At 38.9% G+C, this 25,590-nt stretch overlaps 1 protein-coding gene across 1 annotated transcript; it reads right to left on the bottom strand.

Moving 5' to 3' along the window:
• Positions 1-657: 657 nt before the first annotated feature.
• LOC139652325 (uncharacterized) lies at positions 658-24,697 on the bottom strand. The gene is made up of 12 exons (XM_071529357.1): positions 24,648-24,697; positions 12,305-12,394; positions 12,027-12,152; positions 11,865-11,889; positions 11,212-11,424; positions 10,848-11,053; positions 9,226-9,361; positions 7,866-8,057; positions 5,940-6,163; positions 5,790-5,831; positions 2,140-2,184; positions 658-2,042 (listed from the first exon to the last, which is right to left on the bottom strand). The coding sequence occupies exons 2-12, from the start codon at positions 12,344-12,346 to the stop codon at positions 1,947-1,949; spliced, it is 1,347 nt and encodes a 448-aa protein (XP_071385458.1). The 5' UTR covers positions 12,347-12,394; positions 24,648-24,697; the 3' UTR covers positions 658-1,946.
• Positions 24,698-25,590: the final 893 nt, after the last annotated feature.

The raw sequence follows: 25,590 nt of genomic DNA, 5'->3' as shown, positions 1-25,590 counted from the left end.
GGTCACATATTGCATGAAGCAAACAATTCACATGCAAATTCTATATGCATCTGATGTTACACATGTTGCATTTGGACCACAAGCTGGAATCCGGGACTTTTTCCAGTAATACATTTTATCCATCTGGACCATGGAATCATGTTACACAATAGCAATTGTCAGTATTACTATGGTTGGAGATGCTCTCCATAGGCCACTATTTAAATTTTTGAACAGGTAGAACAAAAGTCTTCTAACTATTCAGCTGATGTTAGCCAACACAGGTTACCTGCGCTGGGTAGCTGAGTGCCGCTAGCTAATTAGCATACTAGCATACCCAAAGAGCTTACATTGAAAATTATTTTTGGCCAACCTGACTGATATGCTAGCGCACACATTATAGGCTGCTGTTACTGTCAAGTCGCAATATTTACATTATCATAAGTGATGTTATTGCCTAATTTTATTACAAAAGTTCGGATATGATAATAATAATAATAATAATAACAATAATAATAAACTTTATTTGTATAGCACCTTTCATACAAGAAATGCAGCTCAAAGCGCTTTACAACAAAGAAATTACATGCACCAAGTGCTTCACATAAAACTTGATATAATAGTGAAAATAAGATAAAGATGAGAATAGAATGCATCTTCACATGAAAATAGACATAGAATGAGCATAAAAACAGGGATAGAATGCCATAATTAATGTAAAATAAGATGGAGAATAAAACCCACTTGATAATAATAGTAAAAATAAAGTACATAGAATGCATAAAATCAAGTAAAATACAACATTTTAAAAGAAGTGCGAAGCAAAGTGTAAAAAAAGAGTTTCAGGCCTGTATCAGGAAAGTCAGAGCTAGTTAAAGGCTAAAGTAAAGAGATAGGTTTTTAGCTTTCTATTAAAAATATTTAGCGAGCTGGCATCCCTGATATCTATAGGTATTGTGTTCCAGAGCTTTGGGGCATAATTGACAAAGGCTGCATCCCCGATTTTCTTTCGGCTGTTGCTGGGAACCTCCAATAAACCAGCAGCTGATGATCGCAATGTTCTCGAAGGCAAGTAGTGAACAAGGGAGTTAGAAATGTAGCTTGGTCCTAGCCCATTAAGGGCTTTGTATATAAGGATGAGGACCTTAAAATCAATTCTAAATGTTACAGGAAGCCAGTGTACAGCAGCTAAAACTGGACTAATGTGCTCTCTCCTCTTGGTTCTGGTTAATAGCCGAGCTGCAGAGTTTTGAATGAGCTGAAGACTCTCAGTGTTTTTTTTCGGGAGACCAGTAAAAAGTGCGTTACAGTAATTGAGTCGGCTTGAAACAAAGGCATGAATCAGTTTTTCAGCATCTTTTTGATTTATAAATGGTCGTTCTTTAGCTATGTTTCTAAGGTGGAAAAATTATGTTTTCGTCACCTTGTTAATGTGGGACTCTGAATCTAGGATAACACCAAGATTTGTAACCTCAGATTTAATCCAGGGAGTCAATTTTCCCAGATTATTAAACAGCATTTCTCTTTTTGTTTTAGGGCCGACTAGTAGGATTTCAGTTTTGTCCTCGTTTAACTTTAAAAAATTATTGCTCATCCATTTATTTATTGCCAAAAGACAGGTAGTAATGGAGTTTATAGCTGCAGCATCATTTGGTTCAGCAGAGATGTACAGTTGCGGGTCATCCGCATAACTATGGAAACATACATTGTGCTCTCTAATGATGTCAACAAGTGGCAGCATGTATAGGATATGCCATTTTTACTAAGGTGGGAACTGTTTATTGGTGAGTTGACGGCACACAAGTGACACATTGATAATATAATACTTCCATGGCTGTTTAGTTTTAGTCTGAACATCATTTGAAATTTTTACCACCAGACAAAGCGGGACCAACAGGGATTTCAGCTTTAAGGTCTTCCCACAGACAACTAGTGTAGTGTTTATCAATTCTACAATAAATATGTAATCAATCAAACAGCATCATAGCCATCACATCAAATACACATACACATATATCAGTCAGACAACAGCAACAAGAAAAGCAAGAAGTTGCATCTGAGGCCTGTGAAAAAAGTGACATGCTGTGAGTTTTTGCAACGTGACATCTGAACTAATGAATTGAAACCAATGTATACAATCACCAATAATGTCCAACTCACGTGTTCGTTCTGTGTAGTTGTAACGGAGCTGTACCTAGGCTGACTCTGAGACGAGAACACGATTTAGAAGGAGGCTATTCATACAATATCTCTAACCATGTGTTAGTCACTTTGAGCAACATGATCATCAAGTCACCAGACGTCCATTCAAGTCCTGTAGAGCTGAGCGGGAAACAAGGCCGATGTGGGGATGGGGAGAAAAGTTGGCCATGGCTGAACTTTTTGCAGTCATCAGGCATTAACATCCAATGAGATTTCTGCACTTCCTTGTTCCCCTACCAACATGATTTTATTTCAAGAACAGGTCTGCCTGAGTGCAAAATGAACGAGAAGTTGATTACAGCCATACAAATCCAGTTCTCTACAACTTTGCTTTGAGTACGGTTGCATCCATCATTGGGTTTGATGGTAAGCTCAAAAGTAATTTAATTTCTGTTTATTTTTGATTACTGAAACTAAATTAGCATTTGCCAGCTAGCTATGTTAACCCATCAAAACAGTGTAGTAACATTACTGAAGGCAAAACCAAAGCACCAAAAAATTATGATTTACCTGTTTTTACAGTCATTGACTATGAAATCGGAGCCAGCAGTTACCACAACACATATGCATAAGAAATCACAGACAACTTCTCTTTAAATGTATAACAGTGTTTATTTACTTAAGTAATATCAATTAATAATCAATAGCACTTTAGTTAATCAATCACTATTACACAACTATTACTATGGATCTAAACTAGCAAGCATAAAAGACATAAACAGCATATGGCATATATGGATGTGTGTGTGTGTGTGTGTGTGTGTGTGTGTGTGTGTGTGTGTGTGTGTGTGTGTGTGTGTGTGTGGAAGAGAGAGAGGAGAGAGAGAGCAAGATGGCGGACGTGACCACGTGGGTGGGACGTCTCGCGAGAGTTCAAGATGGTGGCCGTGACCGCACAGTTTGAACAAAGAGGAGTTTTGGAATCAAGATGGGGTTGGAATTAGGCAGCTAAACCAACACCACCTACTCCTCAGGTAGCGGTGGATGTGCAATGAGATGTGGGTGTGTGTATGTGTGTGGGTTAGTAAGAGAGAGAGAGAATAGAGGGGAGCACTCGCCGTCTAAAGCACCAATAATAGCCTTTTACCACACAGAAACTCGGGGTACAACTGGGAAGTAGTACACCGGGTTACTGGTCTTTGAGCTAGTAAAATACAGTATATTGGCTCTCTACGTGGCGATAAACACAATTGCAAGTCCGGCGACATGCAATGGCACACATTCAGCTTCAAAACATTACAATCAAATCAAGCAGCAAGCTTAATGATAGGTTTCACAGCAAAGCTTAAATAACACACCTATACTAGTCTCTGCCCAGAACCAAAGCCTCTTACTTGGGAAAAATCACTCTCGAGTGATTCGGTGTGTGTTTTTCGTCGGGTCGAGCCGGTGGGGTTCTCCAGGCGGGTCGGCGCGGCGAGACCGTTATTTCTCCTCACACGGAGCAACGGTCAGCTGGCTTTCCTCGTAGGCAGCGAAGGATTTCAGCCAGGAGTCGACTTGATGGAAGAAACGTATCCTTACGTTGTCTTCTTGGAGGGAAGGAGTGTCCTCAGCTGTAGTCTCTTCCAGTCCACTTCTGCAGGTCGGCTGCACACACTGGTTACTCATACAGATGCGCGCAAGGAGTTAGATTGCCGGATACACAAACAGCTAATCTAATCCTTCGGGATCCAAATAGTGTTATGGCGAACTCGTCCAGCGAGTTGAAGACTGCGCCTCGGCTTAAACGAAAAGAACAGTTTGATCCATTTTAAAGATTTTTATTTTTGGCATTTTATGCTTTATTTGAGAGATGTAGTGAGAGAGAGACAGGAAGGTACGGGAGAGAGAGTGAGGGGAGGACATGCAGCAAAGGACCACGGGTCGGATTCCAACCCGGGTCGCTGCGGGAAGGCCTGAGCCAAATGGTACGCGCCCTACTCGGTGAGCCACCAGGGCGCCCCAGTTCGATCCATTTTAAATACCACCTTGTTCAGCAACGGGGTCGCAAGGAAGGGGCGGTGCGGAAAGGTAGCTCCTGGAATTTATATCCTCCGTGACGTCATGGGGGATCCCGGGGCTCGCGGGAGTCTCGTCCAATGAGAGAACGGAGTTTGAATTCCACCTAGGTGTGAACTTCAGGGCCAGTTGGAACTTTTGGCGCTGCTTTTCCTTTGTCTGAGATCCAGCCCAGTGGGTGGGCTAGAGTTAAGGCTTTTGGTTTTCTTGTTAGGCCACAGATGCTGGCCCTATTGTTTTAATTAGTTTTCTTTTGTTTCACCTTATGGCGTGGCCCAACAACAGTACAGTACAGTTTTATCACACATTGCTTTACATGGCTACAAACAGCATAAATGCAAAGGGGGGTTCTGATAAGAACAAACTACTAAATATTACTTTGCTGTTTTGAAAATACATATTTCCTTCATTCTAATGATTGACAGACCAGCAAAGAGGGCATTGCTTCATCTGGTGTGTTTGTGTGTGTGTGTGTGTGTGTGTGTGTGGGGGGGGGTGTGTGTGTGTGTGTGTGTGTGTGTGTGTGTGTGTGTGTACAATCATAAATGACAAACTGCCAGGAAGACAACAAATCTAAAGGAAGGGCTGGTATGGTGGGATGAGAGATGAGATAGATTGTAAGCTGTACTAAATAAATGGGTCTTTAGTCAAACTCAACTTTTTGACTGAAGATGGTAAATCTGAAAACTGTGACCAAAATAGTAATAGTGTTACTCTGAAATCACTCTGCAAGCAACTTGATCTGTCAGCAACTACAAATTTGCGAACAGGCAAAACCACCATGAAATCTGCAACAGTAACACTTGGACATGGCATTTTCTGCTAAAGGTTGGCTAACAGTTAAGTTTAGGCAACTAAAACAACTTGGTTAAGGTTAGGGAAAGGCTTTGGTCATTAAATAGGAATTCCACAAACCCTTACTTTCCTACTGTAGTGTGACACTACTTACTGTTTATATTCGTGCCTATTTCATGTAACCATTTTGTGCGGGGAACACGTAATTGTAACACTAAATGCGACACCAACACGTAATTTGGTGTTAAGAAGTCGTGCTCATTTCACGTATTTGTGTGAAATCATGTTTTTGCTGGTTTGGTATTGCTTTCCATAATGTTATTGTCATTTGATGAGTAAACATTAGGTAGCACTGATGGAAAATAAACATTAAAAACTCAGTAAGATGACTTCAGAGCCCAACAATGGATGCAACCATTCTTCAATTTTCCCCCCCTTTCTATTCCTGTTGTCTTTCAAATAAAAGTTGTTGAGAACTTTGAATAGGTACAGTCAACTTTTCGTCAATTTTGCACTTGTAAGGTGTAAATATTCATGTTCATGAAACAAAATCACATTGGTGGGGAAACAAGGAAGCAGAGATATCTGACTGTTTGATGGCTGATGACAGCATAAAGTTCAGCTGTGGCCAACTTTTCTCAGCCAAAGCCGCACATCGGCTCAACTCTATAATAAATAAATGGACTTCCGGTGACTTGTTGATCGTGTTGCTCACTGTGTGAACACACAGTTAAGAGCACACCTATGGTCAAAAATGTGTCTTAAGAGTAAAATGAAGGTTTGAGATAAGTATTCATACTGTTATGACCTACCTTTGGCTGCTCAGTAACTTTTTGTCTGCCTCCAGTGTTCTCCTGAGAATTGAGCAGTTGTGGTCACATTAGCAAGTGAATATTAATTAGGCCACAATATACAATATATCACAGTTGACTGAAAGGATGTTTGTTTGTGTATTACCACACCTTCCTCTGGATCTTATCTTCCTTCCTTCCATCACTACGAAGACCCATAACTTCTGTGATTGCTGCATCATTGCGTGGACAGTCTAACAGTCCTTCGGTTTCATAGAACAGACAGTCCACTGTCAGGATGACATCGTGTCTGGTCACTAGTCCACTGCTGTTAGGTACACTGATGTCTTTGTTGAAGGTATGATGCAGCACCACCAGAATCACCGGTTTACCAACTTAAAAAGATAATAAAAATAGAAGGGAAAATGAATATCCTCTATCTGTATTTTATTTTTGTCATATAAATTCTAGGTATTTTTTTTTCTTCAGTGTTGAAGAAAACTTTTGCAGCCGCATTAGTAGATTAAAAGTTACATTTAGATTTCATAGAATGTCAGTTCTTTTACCAATAGCTCAGTCAATCAATTTGAAAGTGAAACAAAGTGTTCAATCAAGTAAACTTAAACATAAATAAAGCCAGCAGTAAGAATATATTTGTTAAATAATGGCCTAGTGTTGTAGTCGAGACCACCTAAACCGAGACCGAGTCAAGACCAAGACTTTGAGGGGGCGAGACCGAGTCAAGACCAAGACCGAAGGGGGGCGAGACCGAGTCGAGACCAAGACCAGACCAATGCGAGTCCATTTTCAAGACCATGTAATCAGAGTGATGGCTCAACATTTACACAATTTCTCTGCTAAAATTCAAAAAGAAAGAAAGCATCATTTAGGAATTTAAGTAAAATACAAATGGATGTACAGTATGTACTCGGTGACAGAAGGCAATCCTTTGAAACATTGCAATTCGATTTCACTGACCTTTGGAAAGGCTCAAGACAGTGGGCAGAATGAAACAGAAGTGTTAAAACACCCTGAGCACAGAGCTTCACTAAAACATTCAAAATTATTATCAGGTTATAGCTATCCCTTGCTTTTATGTCACAATGTATAATTATTTTGATTCCTGAAATGAGAAGAAACATAAACTTACTGTCATGTATAGGCTACAAATTGTTTTTATGTTTTAGTGTTTTGACTTTGACCAATGTGACAACTTGCCCCGCTCTCCCCTACTCAATCTGCCAGAGCCCCGCTGTGCAGACGAAAGTGAAACTTAAAATTCCACAATTTACTCGCCTGTGTCAGTAACGGTATAAACAGTAACCTGATAACACGTCTTCTGCTGCACTACAGACTTTAACGGTAACGTTATTACCTTGTGGAATTTAAGCCTAACATTAGTGAAATTATAATTTAACCGATAACTGTGTCGGAATGCTTTAATGCACCGCATTGAATTGAACGCGCCGTGTGCCTGTATGGAATCGGTGTTTGTTCTTAGAACTGTTTTGCAAAACTCTCTGTGATTTCTGTAGGCAAATTGTATTATTCTCATTCTCTCCTCTTCAGCCACACATGGTGCTCTCTCCTCCTGTATCCTGCGTTCTCTTTCTTGGCGCGGCTCAGAGGGGGGTGAGTGAGGGTGGCAGCGTTTAATGGTTAATAAACTTTCAAACTTAAAATAAGCCAAGTTATCGGTTGCAATTTGAAGGGGAAAGTTTTATATCCAATCACAGTAAAAAATAAATCAGAGTCAGACAATGCACCGGCAGGTAATGATGTTACTGCACTTGTGGTCTCGACTGGTCTTGAAATAAAATTCCGAGTCCTCTTTGTCCGAGACCGAGTCAAGACCGAGTAAAAATGCAGTCGAGTCCGAGACGAGACCGAGACCAGCAAAATGTGGTCTTAAGACTGGTCTCGAGACCAAGACCGATCTCGAGTACTACAACACTATAATGGCCATAAACAATTCTAAAGATAATAACTGAATAAGTGAATTAACAAAATTTATCAGGTTTATTAATAGAGCAAATTAGGGAAAACTCCACTGATATTGATGCAAACATTATATTCAAATAAAAAAATGTACAATACCCGGAATCGCATCCATTGCTGAGTCAATGTCAGTCTTAACTCGAGAGACGATTGGACAGAAAGCCAGGATGAAATCACACTTGTCCAGTGTCACCTTCTTGAAGCCTCCATTAGTGAGGCACTCTTCAAACTTCTTGTCAGCCTTCAAAGTCTCGCCAGCCAGGAAGCTGAAAAACGTTTTCATCTTCTTCCCTGCAATGATACAAGAAAGAGTACAACAATTCCTCATTTTTGTATCTTTGTTTCTTATCTGAAAGCAAGGTATAGCTGAGCTTTAAAGGATAACACTGGTGTTTTTAATGCATTTCTTACAACAAATCCTATGAAAAATTACAGAAATCAGCAATGAATTTGCTTTGTTAACAAGTCTCGTCCATGTAGCCGATGCCCAATAAAGCCATGTCTCAGTAGCTGTAGAACTTTTAGCTTACAATTGGAGCTAATGACTTCCGGGTTGAAGGCTAAAAAGGGAACGTGGGAAGTCGGAAAGTAATGGGAGTAGAGCAAACGCATCGATGATTTTGTTATTTTCATAGGATTTGTTGACGGTAAGAAATGCATTAAAAACACCAGCCTTATCCTTTAAAGCTCAGCTATGTAATGGTAATAGGTATTAATGGTGCCTGATATCAATATTTAGAGTTAGTTTCAATGAGAATTAAGAACGGGGCACCAGATAACAGACAGCATCAACAGGTCTCATCTGAAGGAGTGAACCCTCAGCATGTTTGAATTTAAACCCACACAATGAGCACGTGAGGTGACTTTATGCAAAATAATATATTTATTACTAAACTAAAGCACACTCAATAATCAGGTAAATACAAGTGAATAAAGTACAGTCTATACAAGAGGTATACCGTAGGAAATGCATTAAAAAAACACCAGCCTTATCCCTTAAAGCTCAGCTATACCTTGCTTTCAGATACGAAACAAAGTTACAAAAATGAGGAATTATTGTACTCTTGTGCAGTGTGCCTGTGTGCTTCACTCGCTCTGTCTGCGACCACACGTTGCTGTTTTTCACTTTCATCATTAAGGTGCTTCTTGGCAGAAATAGGCTACATTTTAGTAACTGAGCCCCAAACACAAATGTCATTGAAGCTGTAGCATGCTTATATTGAGTGAAATATTCAAACCCAGAGCACCATTTTTATGACTGCACCATTACATCAAATGGAACAAAATCTAGATGTTAGTGCACCATTTTATACACTTGTCCCTGTAATTCAGCATGATATAGTTGGTATCTTTACAAACCTTGGGATCTTCACTAGAATTAAGAATTTAGTTCTGTGGGTTTGAACAAAGCTTGGCTGCGGAACATGTTTGTAATGGCAGGGTAGAAGTGGTTTCTTACCTTCAGATAAAAGAGCAATAACAGCATGCCCTCCTGTCCATTCTGCTTCAGAGGGCAATCTACCAGCATCAGCATTAGAAGTATCTGAGCGATTCAGTTTACTTTGCTTAGGGGTCACTTGATTTGAGCAGCTTGCCTAAAACAAAGGGCATCTGTCAGATAGGCTTTGCAATGAGTACATTTGTTAGCAATAATGTTGGTACCATGTCTACACTGATTTACCCTTCATGTAGCATCTCATAATAATCATTGTAGCTATCACAACAGGTGGAATGCTAACAATATTAGCTGCCAACATTGTCTCTCTAAATCAAGATCAGATGAATCCAGGAAGATTTTCGTTAAAAACAGAATGTTTGTTGCCAGTGTCAGCTCCACTCAAGTAAAATTTATTTATATTACCCTTACAGCAGTAAAGTACAGCTTTATCACACAATACTTTACAGGGCTAAAAACAGAATGAATGTAAAGAGGGGTTCTGATGAGAAGAAACTGCTAAATATTACATTGCTGTTTTGAAAATACATATTTTCCTTCATTCTGACGATTGACAGATCAGCAAAGAGGGTATTGCTTCATCTGAGGTGTTTGTGTGTGTGTGTGTGTGTGTGTGTGTACAATCATAAATGACAAACTGCCAGAAAGACAACAAATCTAAAGGAAGGGCTGGTATGGTGGGAGATGAGATAGATTGTAAGCTGTACTAAATATGTACTAAATGTGTCTTGAGTCAAACTCAACTTTTTGACTGAAGATGGTAAATTGGTCTGTTATTTTTCAGGTCTTTAGGGTTCATTAGTTGTGGTCTGAAAACTGTGACCAAAAAAATGTGTATATAGTGTGTAATAGGGGTTGCATAAATTACTCGACGCATCAACATTACCACCACCAAGTCCACCCTGCCAGACAGCCCCCCCTCTTTCTGTAAAATGGTTTAGTCCTGTCCTGCTCGAACTTGCTGGCGTGTAGCACGCATAGTGTTTGGAGGTGAGATCACGGTGCAGTGGTGCTAAAACACACACACAACGACACGCGCCCCCCACCCCCATAAGAGGAGACAATAGGAGCCTGACAGGTGTGCTGGCCATAGAGAAGGACATCCCCATTGATACCACAGACGTCATTGACATTTACAAGCAAATGGCCAACAGGAGGGTGCTGCTGTGAAGAACGAAGCCAGGAGGATTTTTTGTATTATTTATTTTGTACTTTCCTACTCATTTTGAGTGGTTTCAGATCTATTTTTTATTTATTATTTGTATTTATTATAATTTTATTATTATTATATTATTATAATTATTAGCTGTTTAATTTAAATGGCAAACTGAAGAGTAAGCGGATTGGCAAACATTTTTCATTTTATTTAATCTAAATTCAGTTTTGGTGCACTGGGGGGCTGCCCTTTGTGTTTTTTACAGTTGAGCACCTGCCCTCCTAAAAGTCTGTGCACGGCCCTGACTGTAAGTGGTAATGTAATGAGCTGGTTGTCTGCCAGCACAGAGATCTTGTCAAAACAAGTTGCTCATTTTTATGTGTGTATGTGATGACGTCATCAACGACTAGTCAGTTCGACTAAACCATTGATAGAAACGTTGCCATAAAAAAATTGGTAGATTGGTTACCAGTTTTGATTCAGGAATTAACACTTTCAAAATGTCGTCAACTGCTGCAGTGTTCCAATCACAATTAAATGGTCTTATGGTCTCATGGAACAGGTAGTCCACTGTCAGCACAACATCTTCTCTGGATACATGTCTGCTGCTTTCAGCTAAAACAATGTCTTGATGGAAAGTGTGATGCATCACCACCAGGATCACTGGTTTGCCATCTGTCAAGACAGTGAGAGAAAAATACGTGTAAAGTCACATTGATCTCAGTTATGATATGCTGTGTCTGAAGGGTGTTTGCATAATGGAAGTACAGTAAAATCCTGGGTATGGTGTTACTGTTGGAGTAAAAGGATAAATTGAAAAATAATTAAAATACCTGGGATGGCTCCCATTGCAGCCTCAACATCAGTCCCAACTCTGGAGACAATGGGACAGTAAGCCAGGATGACATCACATTCTTTTGGTGACATCACTTCCTGTAGGCCTTGGCTGGTGAGAGCCTGATTGACCTCCTCATGAGACCCAAGGGTGTTTCCAGTTGTAAAAGTATAGAATTTCTCCACTCCTGACTCTGGGAGAACACTGGTAGCTGAGAGGTGAAAGTAAGAGAGGACTGTTGGTAATGTTAAGAAAGAGGCCTTCAATGTCAAACAGTCGAAATGGTCCCTTAGTCCTTCAGAAACCTTCAAAACCAGTTTATTTCCTCTGACACATGATGACAATCACTGACAACCTACCTCTCAAAGCCCCATTTGGTTTTTGACTATATCAATTTTGTCTAGACAGATTCTTGAATGATGGGACTTCTCATGGAAAAGTAAACAAAACAGCCACAGTGTCAAACTACAGTTAAAATTCATTCATGTTTAGCCACACATACTATTATGCTATGTTATTAAAAAGTCAGAAAGAAATATACAAGAAATCTCTTCAGTGCAATGTAATAAACACAAACAACGCCACTAGAGACTTGAAAGTGGTCCAACAGAGAGCAATAAATCTTTAAGATGCAATAGCCTTGGCGATTACCTTTTGGAGATTGATCCTGTCCATCCTGCCACAGAAAAAAAAAGAAAATTGTGTCATAAACTATAGACATATGTTTGTAAAATCAGTTATTGTATCTCCAAATGTCACTGTATAGTCTTTGTCTAAATCCTGAATGAGCGCAGAGCAGTTTTCCTACAGTACCTGTTTACACTTCTTTCTTAATGGAGCTTGAGTTTCCTCTTTTGGGTTTTCTGCAGTGTTTTGACTACTGCTATCATCTCTGTTGGCGTTGCAATGACTTTGGTGAATACCTTTTGAAGATTGATCCTGCAACAGAAAAAATATTGTATTCAAGTATTCTCTCTTCAAATCTCATTGTATAGTCCTTAGTTGAAAAATTATTTTATTTAAGTATTGTATCTTCAAATATGATTGTATAGTCCTTAGCTAAGTACATTAGTGCAGAGCAGTATTCCTACATGATTAAGATTCTTTGTTGATGGTTGAGGTTCTTCTGACATTTCTGCAGCAGTTTCAGAACTGCTATGTTCTTGTGTTGCTAATAGCTCCTGGAAAAACAAAATGAGAGACAGGATGTGTTGTGACTTTTCAGACCCCCTGGCAACTTTATTTCTCAAAGGTGACTAGCAACACATCTAGCTACTTTTTTCTGCCTGCCTACTGAATAGATTGTATGGAAACTGGAGGTTGTCCCATTTTTGTTTTTTTGCAGGCAAATTAGTCTGCAACTAGGCACGAAATGCACTTCCTCGGGAAGGCACTATATAATCTTCTACCCAAAAAAAAATACATTTGACAAGGTGCGTTAGAATGCATGTACCTTTGTATCAATTGTTTTCCTAATTTAAGTGCAATAAATAAAAAAGTGATTTTGCTGCCTTTTGCTTTTTGCATTTAAGTTGACACCACAGAAAAGGAAAGAGCGATGTGCATTTTTCCTTTTGAAAAATGAGTAAAACGACCAAACTCTCCTGATCGATTTTCTTTGTGATTTCTGGAGCATTGCTTGAAAAGGAGTTCTAGTATTACCTATACCAATTCAAACCCTAACCCTAACATTTAAAGCAAGACAATGGTCGCCCCTCCACTCCCACATCTACTCTACTTGTCTTTAAGTTGAGTCCAATAGCAGAAGGTCTTTCTTGGCTCTGTGAGAGGGTGTCAGGACAGGCAACTACAATATAGTTAGTTGCTACTGAAGATTTTCAGTATTTTTCTCTTCTTTGAGGGATAATGCATTGCCTGAAAATGGAAGGTTTTGATATATACATACTGTATATAATATATATTTTCTATATATATTCTGAATGTATACATTACATATGTTCTGAATGTATAACTGAATATATTTGCGTAGCCTGTATATTCAGATAGTGACTGCAGGTAGTGACTGCATATTTAGGTTACCTGTTGTTCTACCATTGATACTTCATTGTTCATCATACCACATCAATAAAAACTGATCTTTCCTTTAAAGAAATATAGCATTCAATGTACAGTGGAAGTTTTCATTCCTTTACTGAAGTGTAGCATGCCTGACTGAGGATTTCTTACCATTTGAAGCCAAATGAACAGTAGTTCTCTTCTGCTGGCTCTCTCTCCCTGTCCTTTTAGTACAATATGAGGCTCTGAATGTGTGGCAGTCAGTGTAATACACGCTTCAACACACTTTCACTTTCTGTTTTGCAGTCAGACCATTTCTTGGAAATCATCTGTTTTCTGAAAAGCTGAAGAGTGAAAGATCTGACAATCTAAAGCTACTCGCTAATTGCTTTATCCAAAAAAATCACTAACTTTAGTGAAAAACTAGAAAACCATTTCCTAGTCTTGTTTATCTTTATTTGTATAGCCCTTTATCCTTTCCTGAAGAAAGTGTGTGTGATTGCTGTAACCTGACAAGTTGTTTGATTTTGTATAAATATTTTACAGTGGTTGACATTGTACACATTTTAAAAGTGGAATAAGGTATATAAGCTTATGCACAGATCATCGTGTCATAATGAGCATTTTGAACATTAAATGGAGTTCCTACAGTATACAATGGCTGAGTTATAAATACCATAGTTGTGAATGAAGCTGCTGCTTAAACATTATGAATTTGAAGCTACTTGGCCACCCTGCCAGACAAAGCAAGTTGAAAGTTGAATGGAGTTTCTACTGTATGCAGTGGCATAGTTGGTAGTGACTGACTGATTGATTGATTGATTGATTGATTGATTACATTTTATTCAACATTTGTGTTTAAAAGCAGAATGTAAAACACAGAATGGTGTAATGGAGTAAAAAGCATTAGTGATTAGTTTATCATAGCCATAACTAAAAGGCATTTTCTATTAAACCTGCAATAAGCAATTTCAGACCCTATAACCAATCCTGAAACTAACAGGTGCTATATGGAAATTTCCTTGAGACATAATGATATAAACCAATATCCAAACACGCAGGCCAGCTGTGTTGCTGTTTTCTCCTCTTTTCTAAAGCTTGTTGTCAAAACCCAGACCGACTCGAAGCTCCTCACGGCCTGACACTTCTCTGTAGGTACGTTTAGCTTAGCTGTTAGCCTTTATGCACGGTCCTTTGCTAGGTTGTTAACTGTTAAGAGTAGAGAGGAGGACTTTTAGGAACTTAGGAGTTTGTTAAGGAGAGAAGAAAATGGCTGAAAGACGCATTAATGCTATTATTATTATGAAAGTTATCACAATGTTAATGTTTAGCAACAGGCAAACAGTGCAGCAGTGATTTAGGTCTATGCAACCACATAGTAGAATAATCACAGCCTCATATTGTGACGCAACCTATTTAATTTCCACTGGCCGTGCGCACCGTGCACCAACAAAACAGCAGCTATGGATACAGTGAGTTTTCTCTGTATTGTCTGGTCACTGATGGGACACACGTCCGCATCATCGGCAATATACTCTTGTTCAAAAATCCTATTCATATAGGCTTGCCACTATAGTCTATAAATTATACTAATACTACTAAGTCTTGAGCCATTTTCACCAAATCTTAGCATCAAATTAGTAAAGTATAATAACATTACTGCATCCACCCAAATAAAGGCATAATGCGTCAACCTGTAAGATCCGTACAAGTATTAAAAAGTACCGTTCGTGGTTTTCAAAGATTTTGTCTATTTTTTTTTATTTTTGATAGTATAAGCAAACCACACGTTAATATTGAGTAATTTGTGTCTTGTGTGATTCTTTGTGTGCATTCTGGACGACAAAAAGAGGCGTGTTGATTTTTCTTGATCAACCAATGACAGCGTCCAAAAGAGAGCATCATACCTAGCAACGGAGTCAACCACACCTCCTCACTAAGATAAAAGTTCTTGTCCATTCCTCGCTCAGAGTCGCTCTGAGAACTTTCCTAAATCACTCCTAAGCTAGGACTCCTTGCTAAGGAATTCTAGGCTAAGATAAGACTCTGAGAGGATTCTCAGAATGTTTGTGGATATGGCCCCCTGTTCCCCACTGACTTCAGTTGTTTTGGAGAAGGCTGCTATGGAGTTGTACTGGCAACCTCCTTGTGTGTTATATGGACAAACTTCACCTGTGTTTCAACTGGCATGAGGGTGACTAGATAATGACAGAATTTTCATTTTTGGGTGAACTATTCCTTTAACAGTTCCTTGGCTCTTTCCCCTCCTGTTTTAGGCATGCCGTAGCAAATCCTCTCCTCAAAAAACAAATATGGACCCCCTTGAACCACAATAACCTCTTTGAGGAATTTCAGTCTGGTTTTAGTGCCCGTCACAGCACAGAGTGCCCTTGTCAAGGTCACAAATGATCCAGCTGACGCTGGAGAAAGTTCAATATTAGTACTTGATCTCAGTGCCGCCTTTGACACAGTCCACCACTCTCTCCCTTCTAAACCACCTTGAATTATGGGTTGGCATCAATGACAATGCCCTAAACTGGTTCTGCTCTTACCCTACCAATAGAACCTTCTCTGTCACTTTTCTTCCAACTTCTTTCACATGGTGTCCCCTCAAGGGTCGGTTTAGGTCCCTTACTGTTCTCCATTTATATGCTACCAGTTCGTCACATTACTCGAAAGCACAATATGTTCATTGTTTTGTGAATGACACCCAGCTATATCTAGGTCTAAAACCCCACGATTCTGACAGTTTAACTTGTCTCCAGGCTTGCGTTACTGATATAAATTGCTGGATGTCTCAGCAATTTCTTCAGCTGAACAAAACAGAGATTGTTCTATTTGGCCCATCAAACTCCATAACTCACATCCAGAGTAAACTCGGCAGTTTAGCAGCCCAGTGTTAAGCCCGTTTAAAAAAATCTAGGTTTTTTGTTTGATTCTAACCTTTTTGATACTCAAGTAGAGTGTTGTTCAGTCCTGCTTCTTCCAAGTGAAGAATATCTCCAAAATAAGATAATTCCCGCTGCTGACCTTGAGAAGGTTATCCATTTAATCTCAGCTGGATTAATGTAACTCTCTGTATACTTGCCTCAGCCAGCACTCTCTCTCTTGTCTACAGCTGGCACAGCTGCCAGGCTCTTAACAAATACCAGAAAATGTGCCCACATTACCCCTATCTTAGCCTTTCTTCATTGGTTGCCTGTTAAGTATCGAATCGATTTTAAGATCGTACTATTAACTTCTAAAGCGCCATGTGGTTTAGCCCCTAGCTATATTATAGATTTCTTAACCCTGTATGAGCCAGAGCGCAGTCTGAGGTCTTCAGGCAGGGCCTTCCTGACTGTTCCAAGGTCCAGGCTAATGACTTTGCTGTAAGAGCCCCTGAGCTCTGGAAGTCCTGCCAGAGGAACTCAGACTTCCAAACTCAGTAGCATCTTTTAAATTGCTTCTCAAAACCCACTTGTTTAAGAAGGCCTTCTTATAGTCTCTTCTGCTTTTATGTCACCATTTTGTTCTCCTGTTTTTAAGTCTGTTTAAGATCATTGCTTACTCTTTTTTTGTTTTGTTGTTGTTTTTATACTGTTTCCCCTTGTTTTTTATGCTGTTCCTGCCCCTTTGTTGTTCCATCTCATTGTTGTTATTCTACTTTTTCTCTTTTAGTAGTTATTAATGTCTTTGGACTTTCTTATATTTTGACTGTAAAGCACTTTGTAACTGTGTTTCGAAAAGTGCTATATAAATAAAGCTTATTATTATTATTATTTGTTATTATGCTTGTGCTTTGCGATGTTTTTCTCTTGGTAGGCCTCCATAGTGCAGTGGCTTTGCTCTGTGTTATTACCTCCGCCAATGGAGTTGGATGGGGGTTATATTTCCGCCCTATTCTGTCTGTCTGTTAGCAGGATAACTCCAAAAGTTACTAACAGATTTGCATTTGATACAGTTTTTACACCGATTGGCCAAAGGGGGGCGTGGCTTCTCATAAAAAGGCTTGTAATTTCTGAATGGATTCACGCAACACCATGAAACTTTGTGGAAATGTTGGTCATGGGACAAAGAATTACTGATTATCTTTTTGCACTGATTGACCAAAGGGGGTCGTGGCACTGGGTGTGGCTTCTCACAAAAAGGCACGGAACTTCTGAATAGATTCAGGCAACACCATGAAACTTTTTGGAAATGTTGGTCATGGGGCAAAGAATTACTGATTAACCTTTCGCACCGATTGGCCAAAGGGGGGCATGGCAGTGGGTGTGTGGTTTCTCATAAAAATGCATGCAACTTCTGAATGGATTCACATAACACCATCAAACTTTGTGGCCTATCAGCAGGCAGACAGAAGAGGCAAACCCTCCATTACAATTAAACAACATGGGGGCATTGTAGAGCTCATTTACGATTTAGACATAACCGCCCTGCCAATTTTGCTTCAAAGTGGCTAGAATTTGAACAGGCATATCTCATGTCCAGTTTCAAGTCCAGTCATGAAAATGTGTGCATCTCCTGATGTAAAACAAGTTGGTAATGTGTCATGGAAGAAATAATTTTTTGGTGGAAATCCAACATGTGGAACAGCCATGTATTGACAATTGCATAGTGTTGGCGGAGGTATGCACTCTGAGTGCCATCTAGTCTACAAGTGTATTGTGGTTTCTGTCACCCTCTAGTGGTCACAAAACGTGGCTTATTGCATCTTTATGTAGTGTGCAGATTCCTTTCCTTTTCTCATGAAGTCTCTACTAATTACGAATAATAATAATAATAATAACGAACCTACTTTCCTGCTGCCAGTTACACTGAAGGCCTGACCAAAGTGCAACTCATAAACTGTACTAATAACCCAGAGGTATAATAAAGTCCCCTTTTTTATGGCATGTCAGCTGTGTTGTTTTCTTCCTTTATGAGTGCGTGTACACAAGTTTTGACTGAACTGTCTATGGATATGCTATGAATATAAATGCTATGAATGTCCTTTGAATGTGTTCTTATATGAATGCAACACTGAGTAACCACAATGTTTCAAAGTGATTAAAATGCACAGTCTACATTTGCGGAATATACCTTTGATTACCTTTACAAATAACACCGACTTCAATGTTCTTTGGCAGCAGTGCCACATTTCATTTGAAGTCTGAACCACTGTATGTATTTGAGCTCGCTTTGTTAACATAACATAAAACAGTCTTAAATAAGGACATGGCCAATGAGAGTTCTCCAGTCACATGGTCACATATTGCATGAAGCAAACAATTCACCAGTAGTAGACCTGCAATGACATGCAAAAACACTAGAATCACTGTGAAGAATGTGACAATACTCTTGGACATCAGTACTGTACACCAGGAGGATGAAAGTAATAGCTGCATCCTGCAAAGGTAGCAACTAGTTTGTGCTGTGAAACAAACTATACACTTAATATAGCATTCTATACTGTAAGTGAAAGAACAGCAGTTAGGAACTGAGTGGGGTCTCAATTCAATTTTATTCAGTAGCATACATGGTAAATACACGGTAATGTACATTGTAAATCTAGTGCATTTAGTTGGTTAAAAAATCTGCTGAAAGATATGGAAACGAAAACAAAACAATCATCTTCAACTCCTCTAATCTGTGTGAAAATAATTCAGTGAGGCCCTCACATGTCAAACCAGGGAATGAGAATGTACATCAATGCCTGTTTAGATCAGGGGTACGGTGGCCTTTTTAGGACATCCTCACGCCTTTGTCATTCGTAGATGTACTTTGTCAGATTTAGCTGGACTTGGGTCAGGCTTAGCTGGCTTTTGACAGACTTAGATGGAGTTGTATCAGGTGTAGCTCTACTTTGTCAAACGTAGATGGCACTCATCAATTAGTTGACGGGTATTTTTGAATTCCACTGCAGAGCCAGTGTGTGAGCCATTTTTATTAAACAATTTCACCTGTTTCCAATGATGATTAATGGCCTGGGACACAATGTAACTATCTACCCTAAATGCTGTTTAACAGGCTTTTCCATCATGACAAGAATAAAACTTGGGGAAACACTAAGGGGGGAAAGGAAGGGAATAACTAAGGGGCTAATTAATAAAATTTACCAGCAGGTTTAGTGTGATGTTAGGAGCAGATACCGTCACGGTAGGGTGTTTTCTCATTCATAAACGTGAAATACCAGGTCATTATTAGTGTTAACGTTTTCCCTGTACTCACACTCCCTTTGTTCACTTGCATATTATGGAATCAATTCATAAAAGCACACTGCAGTGCAAAAAATACTACCTGCTGTAGGAAGATGGCATATTGTAGAAATGAATGCTAACTAATGAAAATAAATTTAAACAATTAAAAAATCAGGCATCACAGGACAGCAAAACTCTCCACTGAAACCAGGGATGATAATAATAATAACCGTCACCATCATTGAAAAAATAACATTATTAATAATAATAATGATAATAATAATAAAAAATGATATATGCATCTGATCCACATGTTGCATTTGGACCACAAGCTGGAATCCGGGACTTTTTCCAGTAATATACATTTTATCCATCTGGACCATGGAATCATGTTACACAATAGCAATTGTCAGCATTACTATGGTTGGAGACGCTCTCCATAGGCCGCTATTTAAATTTTTGAACAGGTATAACAAAAGTCTGCTAACTATCAAGCTAACATTAGCCAACACAGGTTACCTGCACTGGGTAGCTGAGTGCTGCTAGCTAGTTAGCATACTAGCATACCCAAAGACCATACATTGAAAATTATTTTTGGCCAACCTGACTGATATGCTAGCGCACACACTATAGACTGCTGTTTCTGTCAAGTTGCAATTTTTATTGATGTTATTGCCTAATTTTATTACAAAAGTTACACTAATTGAAAGTCAAATTACCTGGTTCGGATATGCCATTTTTGCTAAGGTGGGAACTGTTTATTGGTGAGTTTATTGGTGGCATGACGGCACACGAGTGACACATTGATAATATAATACTTCCATGGCTGTTTAGTTGTAGTCTGAACGTCATTTGAAATTTTTACCGCCAGACAAAGCGGGACCAACGGGGAAATCCCGGACTTCAGCTTTAAGGTCTTCCCATAGACGACTAGTGTAGTGTTCATCAATTCTACAATAAATATGTAATCAATCAGGCTGCATCATATCCATCACATCAAACATCGGGCACATATATCAGTCTAACATGGACAACAGCGACAACAGAAAAGAGAACAGAGAAAAGTGGGAAAATCAGGAAAAGCAAGTACAGCATGCATCTGAGGCCTGTGAAAAAAGTGACATGCTGTGAGTTTTTGCAACGTGACATCTGAACTAATGAATTGAAACCAATGTATACAATCACCAATAATGTCCAACTCACGTGTTCGTTCTGTGTAGTTGTAATGGAGTTCCAAGGCTGACTCTGAGAAGAGAACACAATTTAGAAGGAGGCTATTCATACAATATCTCAAACCATGTGTTAGTCACTTTGAGCAACATGATCATCAAGTCACCAGACGTCCATTCAAGTCCTGTAGAGCTGAGCGGGAAACAAGGCTGATGTAGGGATGGGGAGAAAAGTTGGCCATGGCTGAACTTTTTGCAGTCATCAGTCATCAATATCCAGTCAGATTTCTGCACTTCCTTGTTCCCCTACCAACATGGTTTTATTTCATGAACAGGTCTGCCTGAGTGCAAAATGAACGAGAAGTTGATTACAGCCATACAAATCTTCCCAGTTGTCTACAACTTTGCTTTGAGTACTGTTGCATCCATCATTGGGGTTGATGGTAAGCTTGAAAGTAATTTAATTTCTGTTTATTTTTGATTACCGTAACTAAATTAGCATTTGCCAGCTAGCTATGTTAACCCTTCAAAACAAAGTAACATTACTAAAGGCAAAACCAAAGCAACAAAAAATTATGATTTACCTGTTTTTACAGTCATCGACTATGAAATTGAAGCCTCTCGCACCGCCCACAATTTGTCTATAGATCGACCTGCCAACTGAGTGTGAACACACAGAAAGACTGTCTGCTGTTGAAATAATAGCGTTACTGTGAAATCACTCTGCAAGCAACTTCACCCGTCAGCAACTACAAATTTGCGAACAGGCAAAACCACCATGAAATCCGCATCAGTAACACTTGGACATGGCATTTTCAGCTAAAGGTTGGCTAACAGTTACGTTTAGGCAACTAAAACAACTTGGTTAAGGTTAGGGAAAGGCTTTGGTCATTAAATAGGAATTCCACAAACCCTTACTTTCCTACTGTAGTGTGACACTACTTACTGTTTATATTCGTGCCTATTTCATGTAACCATTTTGTACGGGGAACACGTAATTGTAACACTTTATGCGCCACCAACACGTAATTTGGTGTTAAGAAGTCGTGCTCATTTCACGCATTTGTGTGAAATCATGTTGAGCAAAACATGTTTTTTGCTGGTTTGGTATTGCTTTCCATAATGTTATTATTTAATGAGTAAACATTAGGTAGCACTGATGGAAAATAAACTCAGTAAGATGACTTCAGAGCCCAACAATGGATGCAACCATTCTTCAATTTTTTCCCCCTTTTTATCCCTGTTGTCTTTCAAATAAAAGTTGGTGAGAACTTTGAATAGGTACAATCAACTTTTTGTCCATTTTGCACTTGTAAGGTGTCTGCCTCCAGTGTTCTCCTGAGAATTGAGCAGTATTATAGGCCACAATATACAATATATCACAATTGACTGAAATGATGTTTATTTGTATACTACCACACCTTTCTCCGGGTCTTATCTTCCTTCCTTCCTTTACTGCAAACACTCCTCATAACTTCTGTGATTGCTGCATCATTGCGTGGACAGTCTAACAGTCCTTCGGTTTCATAGAACAGACAGTCCACTGTCAGGATGGCGTCGTGTCTGGTCACTAGTCCACTGCTGTTAGGTACACTGAAGTCTTTGTTGAAGGTATGATGCAGAACCACCAGAATCACCGGTTTACCAACTTAAAAAGATAATAAAAATAGAAGGGAAAATGAATATCCTCTATCTGTAATTTATTTTTCTAGGTATTTTTTTTTACTTTTTTTATAAATATTTTTACAAATGCAATGAAAACTTTTGCAGCCGCATTAGCAGATTAAAAGTTACATTTAGATTTCATAGAATGTCAGTTATTTTACCAATAGCTCAGTCAATCAATTTGAAAGTGAAATAATGTCTTCAATCAAGTAAACCTAAACATAAACAAAGCCAGCAGTAGGAATATAGTTGTTAAATAATGGCCACAAACAATTCTAAAGAATAATAACTGAATAAGTGAATTAATTAAAATTAACAAAATTTATCAGGTTTATTAATAGAGCAAATTAGTGAAAACTCCACTGATATTGACGTAAACATTATACTCAAATCAAAAATGTACAATACCCGGAATCGCATCCATTGCTGAGTCAATGTCAGTCTTAACTCGAAAGACGATTGGACAGAAAGCCAGGATGAAATCACACTTGTCCAATGTCACCTTCTTGAAGCCTCTTTTAGTGAGGCACTCTTCAAACTTCTTGTCAGCCTTCAAAGTATTGCCAGCCAGGAAGCTGAAAAACGTTTTCATCTTCTTCCCTGTAATGATACAAAAAAGAGGAAACCTTGGGATCTTCGCTAGAATTAAAAATGTAGTTCTGTGGGTTTGAACAAAGCTTGGCTGCGAAACATGTTTGTAATGGCAGGGTAGAAGTGGTTTCTTACCTTCAGGTGAAACAGCAACAGCAGCGTGCCCTCCTGTCCGTTCTGCTTTAGAGGGCATTCTACCAGCATCAGCATTAGATGTATCTGAGGGATTCAGTTTACTTTTCTTAGGGATCACTACATTTGAGCAGCTTGCCTAAAATAAAGGGCATCTGTCAGATAATGCAATAATGTTGGTACCATTTCTACTATGGGTGCAACGGATCACAAAACTCACGGTTCGTATCGTATCACGGTTTTGAGTCACGGATCGGATCATTTTTCGGATCAGCAAAAAAAAAAAAAAAGGGTTTGGGTTAAATGCACTTTAAAAGTAGGTAGGTAGCAGCACAAAGCAACAAGCACTTTAAAACGAATGTAGCACTTAAGGACTTTATTATATTATGTATGTTTGAATGTATAAATGTGATAACTGTTTTTGCTGTTCTTATTTTATATATTTTATTTACCTATGTATGTGTTTTTAGTATTGACGTATTGAAGACACAGTGTAGTACTGAAGTACTGAATTGAATTAATTTAAAAATTGGCTCTGATGCAGCCGCCTCTCTGTCTGTAGTCTCCACTCTGTAGTCTCGCTCAATGTCCCGCCCACAGCACTATCTGATTGGTTACACGTCACAAGTAATAGCCTATCAACACTGAAGGCTCTGCCACAGACAGGCAGAGAGACAGGAGCTTCTCTGAGCGGAGCTGTGTTGGAAGGGAAGGCAACTTGCTGCCCAAGTTGAAATAAACATCACAATCTTGCGATCTATTTCAATGATGACAAGCACGTCCAGTTTCCCAGTTCCTCCACTGAAAATGCCCGAAGTCAAGTCACAGCCTACCGGATTTCACTCAACGGAGGAGAAAGCAACGGCTCGTCCTTTTTTTTTTCTTCCCTTACACAGTCATTGCGCTTCAGAGTAAAACACAGCAGCATCTGTCTGTCTGTATCTTTTCACTGCAACTCTGCATCGAGACTTAGGGAATTATTACTTTAAAAAGTAACAGCGGCAGTAAAACTGTATTTCACACTATGATGGTTAAACTTTGCAATTAATCCGCGGTTCATATGCGTTCCGAACCGTGGGGGCGGATCCGTACGGATCACGGATCAACTACGGTCCGTTACACCACTAATTTCTACACTGAATTCCCCTTCATGTAGCATCTCATAATAATCATTGCAGCTATCACAACAGATGGAGTGCTAACAATATTAGCTGCCAATATTGTCTCTCTAAATCAAGATCAGATGAATCCGGGAAGATTTTCGGTAAAAAGAGAATGTTTGTTGCCAATGTCAGTTCCACTCAAGTCAAATTTATTTATATTACCCTTACAGCAGTACAGTACAGTTTTATCACACAATATAGTTTTCAGTATTTTTCTCTTCTTTGAGGGATAATGCATTGCCTGAAAATGGAAGGTTTTGATATATACATACTGTATATAATATATATTTTCTCTATATATTCTGAATGTATACATTACATATGTTCTGAATGTATAACTGAATATATTTGCGTAGCCTGTATATTCAGATAGTGACTGCATATTTAGGTTACCTGTTGTTCTACCATTGATACTTCATTGTTCATCATACCACATCAATAAAAACTGATCTTTCCTTTAAAGAAATATAGCATTCAATGTACAGTGGAAGTTTTCATTCCTTTACTGAAGTGTAGCGTGCCTCACTGAGGATTTCTTACCTTTTGAAGCCAAATGAACAGTAGTTCTCTTCTGCTGGCTCTCTCTCTCTTCCCTGTCCTTTTAGTACAATATGAGGCTCTGAATGTGAATACAGAAACATGAAACCTTGCTCAGCCCTCTAGTGGCAGTCAGTGTAATACACGCTTCAACACACTTTCACTTTCTGTTTTGCAGTCAGACCATTTCTTGGAAATCATCTGTTTTGTGAAAAGCTGAAGAGTGAAAGATCTGACAATCTAAAGCTACTCGCTAATTGCTTTATCCAAAAAAATCACTAACTTCAGTGGAAAACTAGAAAAGCATTTCCTAGTCTTGTTTATCTTTAGTTGTATAGCCCTTTATCCTTTCCTGAAGAAAGTGTTTGTGATTGCTGTAACCTGACAAGTTGTTTGATTTTGTATAAATATTTTACAGTGGTTGACATTGTACGCATTTTAAAAGTGGAATAAGGTATATAAGCTTATGCACAGATCATCGTGTCATAATGAGCATTTTGAACATTAAATGGAGTTCCTACAGTATACAATGGCTGAGTTATAAATACCATAGTTGTGAACGAAGCTGCTGCTTAACTGTTATGATCATTGATTGATTAAATTTTATTCAACATTTGTGTTTAAAAGCAGAATGTAAAACACAGAATGGTGTAATGGAGTAAAAAGCATTAGTGATTAGTTTATCATAGCCATGACTAAAAGGTATTTTCTATTAAACCTGCAATAAGCGATTTCAGACCCTATAACCAATCCTGAAACTAACAGGTGCTATATGGAACTTTCCTTGAGACATAATGATATAAACCAATATCCAAACACGCAGACCAGCTGTGTTGCTGTTTTCTCCTCTTTTCTAAAGCTTGTTGTCAAAACCCAGACCGACTCGAAGCTCCTCCCGACCTGACACTTCTCTGTAGGTACGTTTAGCTTAGCTGTTAGCCTTTAT

The sequence above is a fragment of the Centroberyx affinis genome, unplaced genomic scaffold (genome assembly GCF_046629955.1).
Source record: "Centroberyx affinis isolate AG114_WGS23_722 - 3 ecotype Tasmania unplaced genomic scaffold, CSIRO-AGI_Caff_v1 ptg001780l_1, whole genome shotgun sequence".
Lineage (NCBI taxonomy): Eukaryota > Metazoa > Chordata > Actinopteri > Beryciformes > Berycidae > Centroberyx > Centroberyx affinis.
The sequence above is the reverse complement of the archived record's forward strand: the minus strand, read 5'-3'. Positions and strand labels throughout refer to the sequence as shown.

Excerpts from the sequence above, each read along its gene's own strand:
- LOC139652325 (XM_071529357.1), bottom strand. The coding sequence starts at position 12,346 with ATGTCAGAAGAACCTCAACCATCAACAAAGAATCTTAATCAT. Across the intron at positions 11,054-11,211 it reads TGCAATGGGAGCCATCCCAG|ATGGCAAACCAGTGATCCTG; the intron begins GTATTTTAATTA and ends CTGTCTTGACAG. Across the intron at positions 6,164-7,865 it reads AGCAATGGATGCGATTCCGG|TTGGTAAACCGGTGATTCTG; the intron begins GTATTGTACATT and ends TATCTTTTTAAG.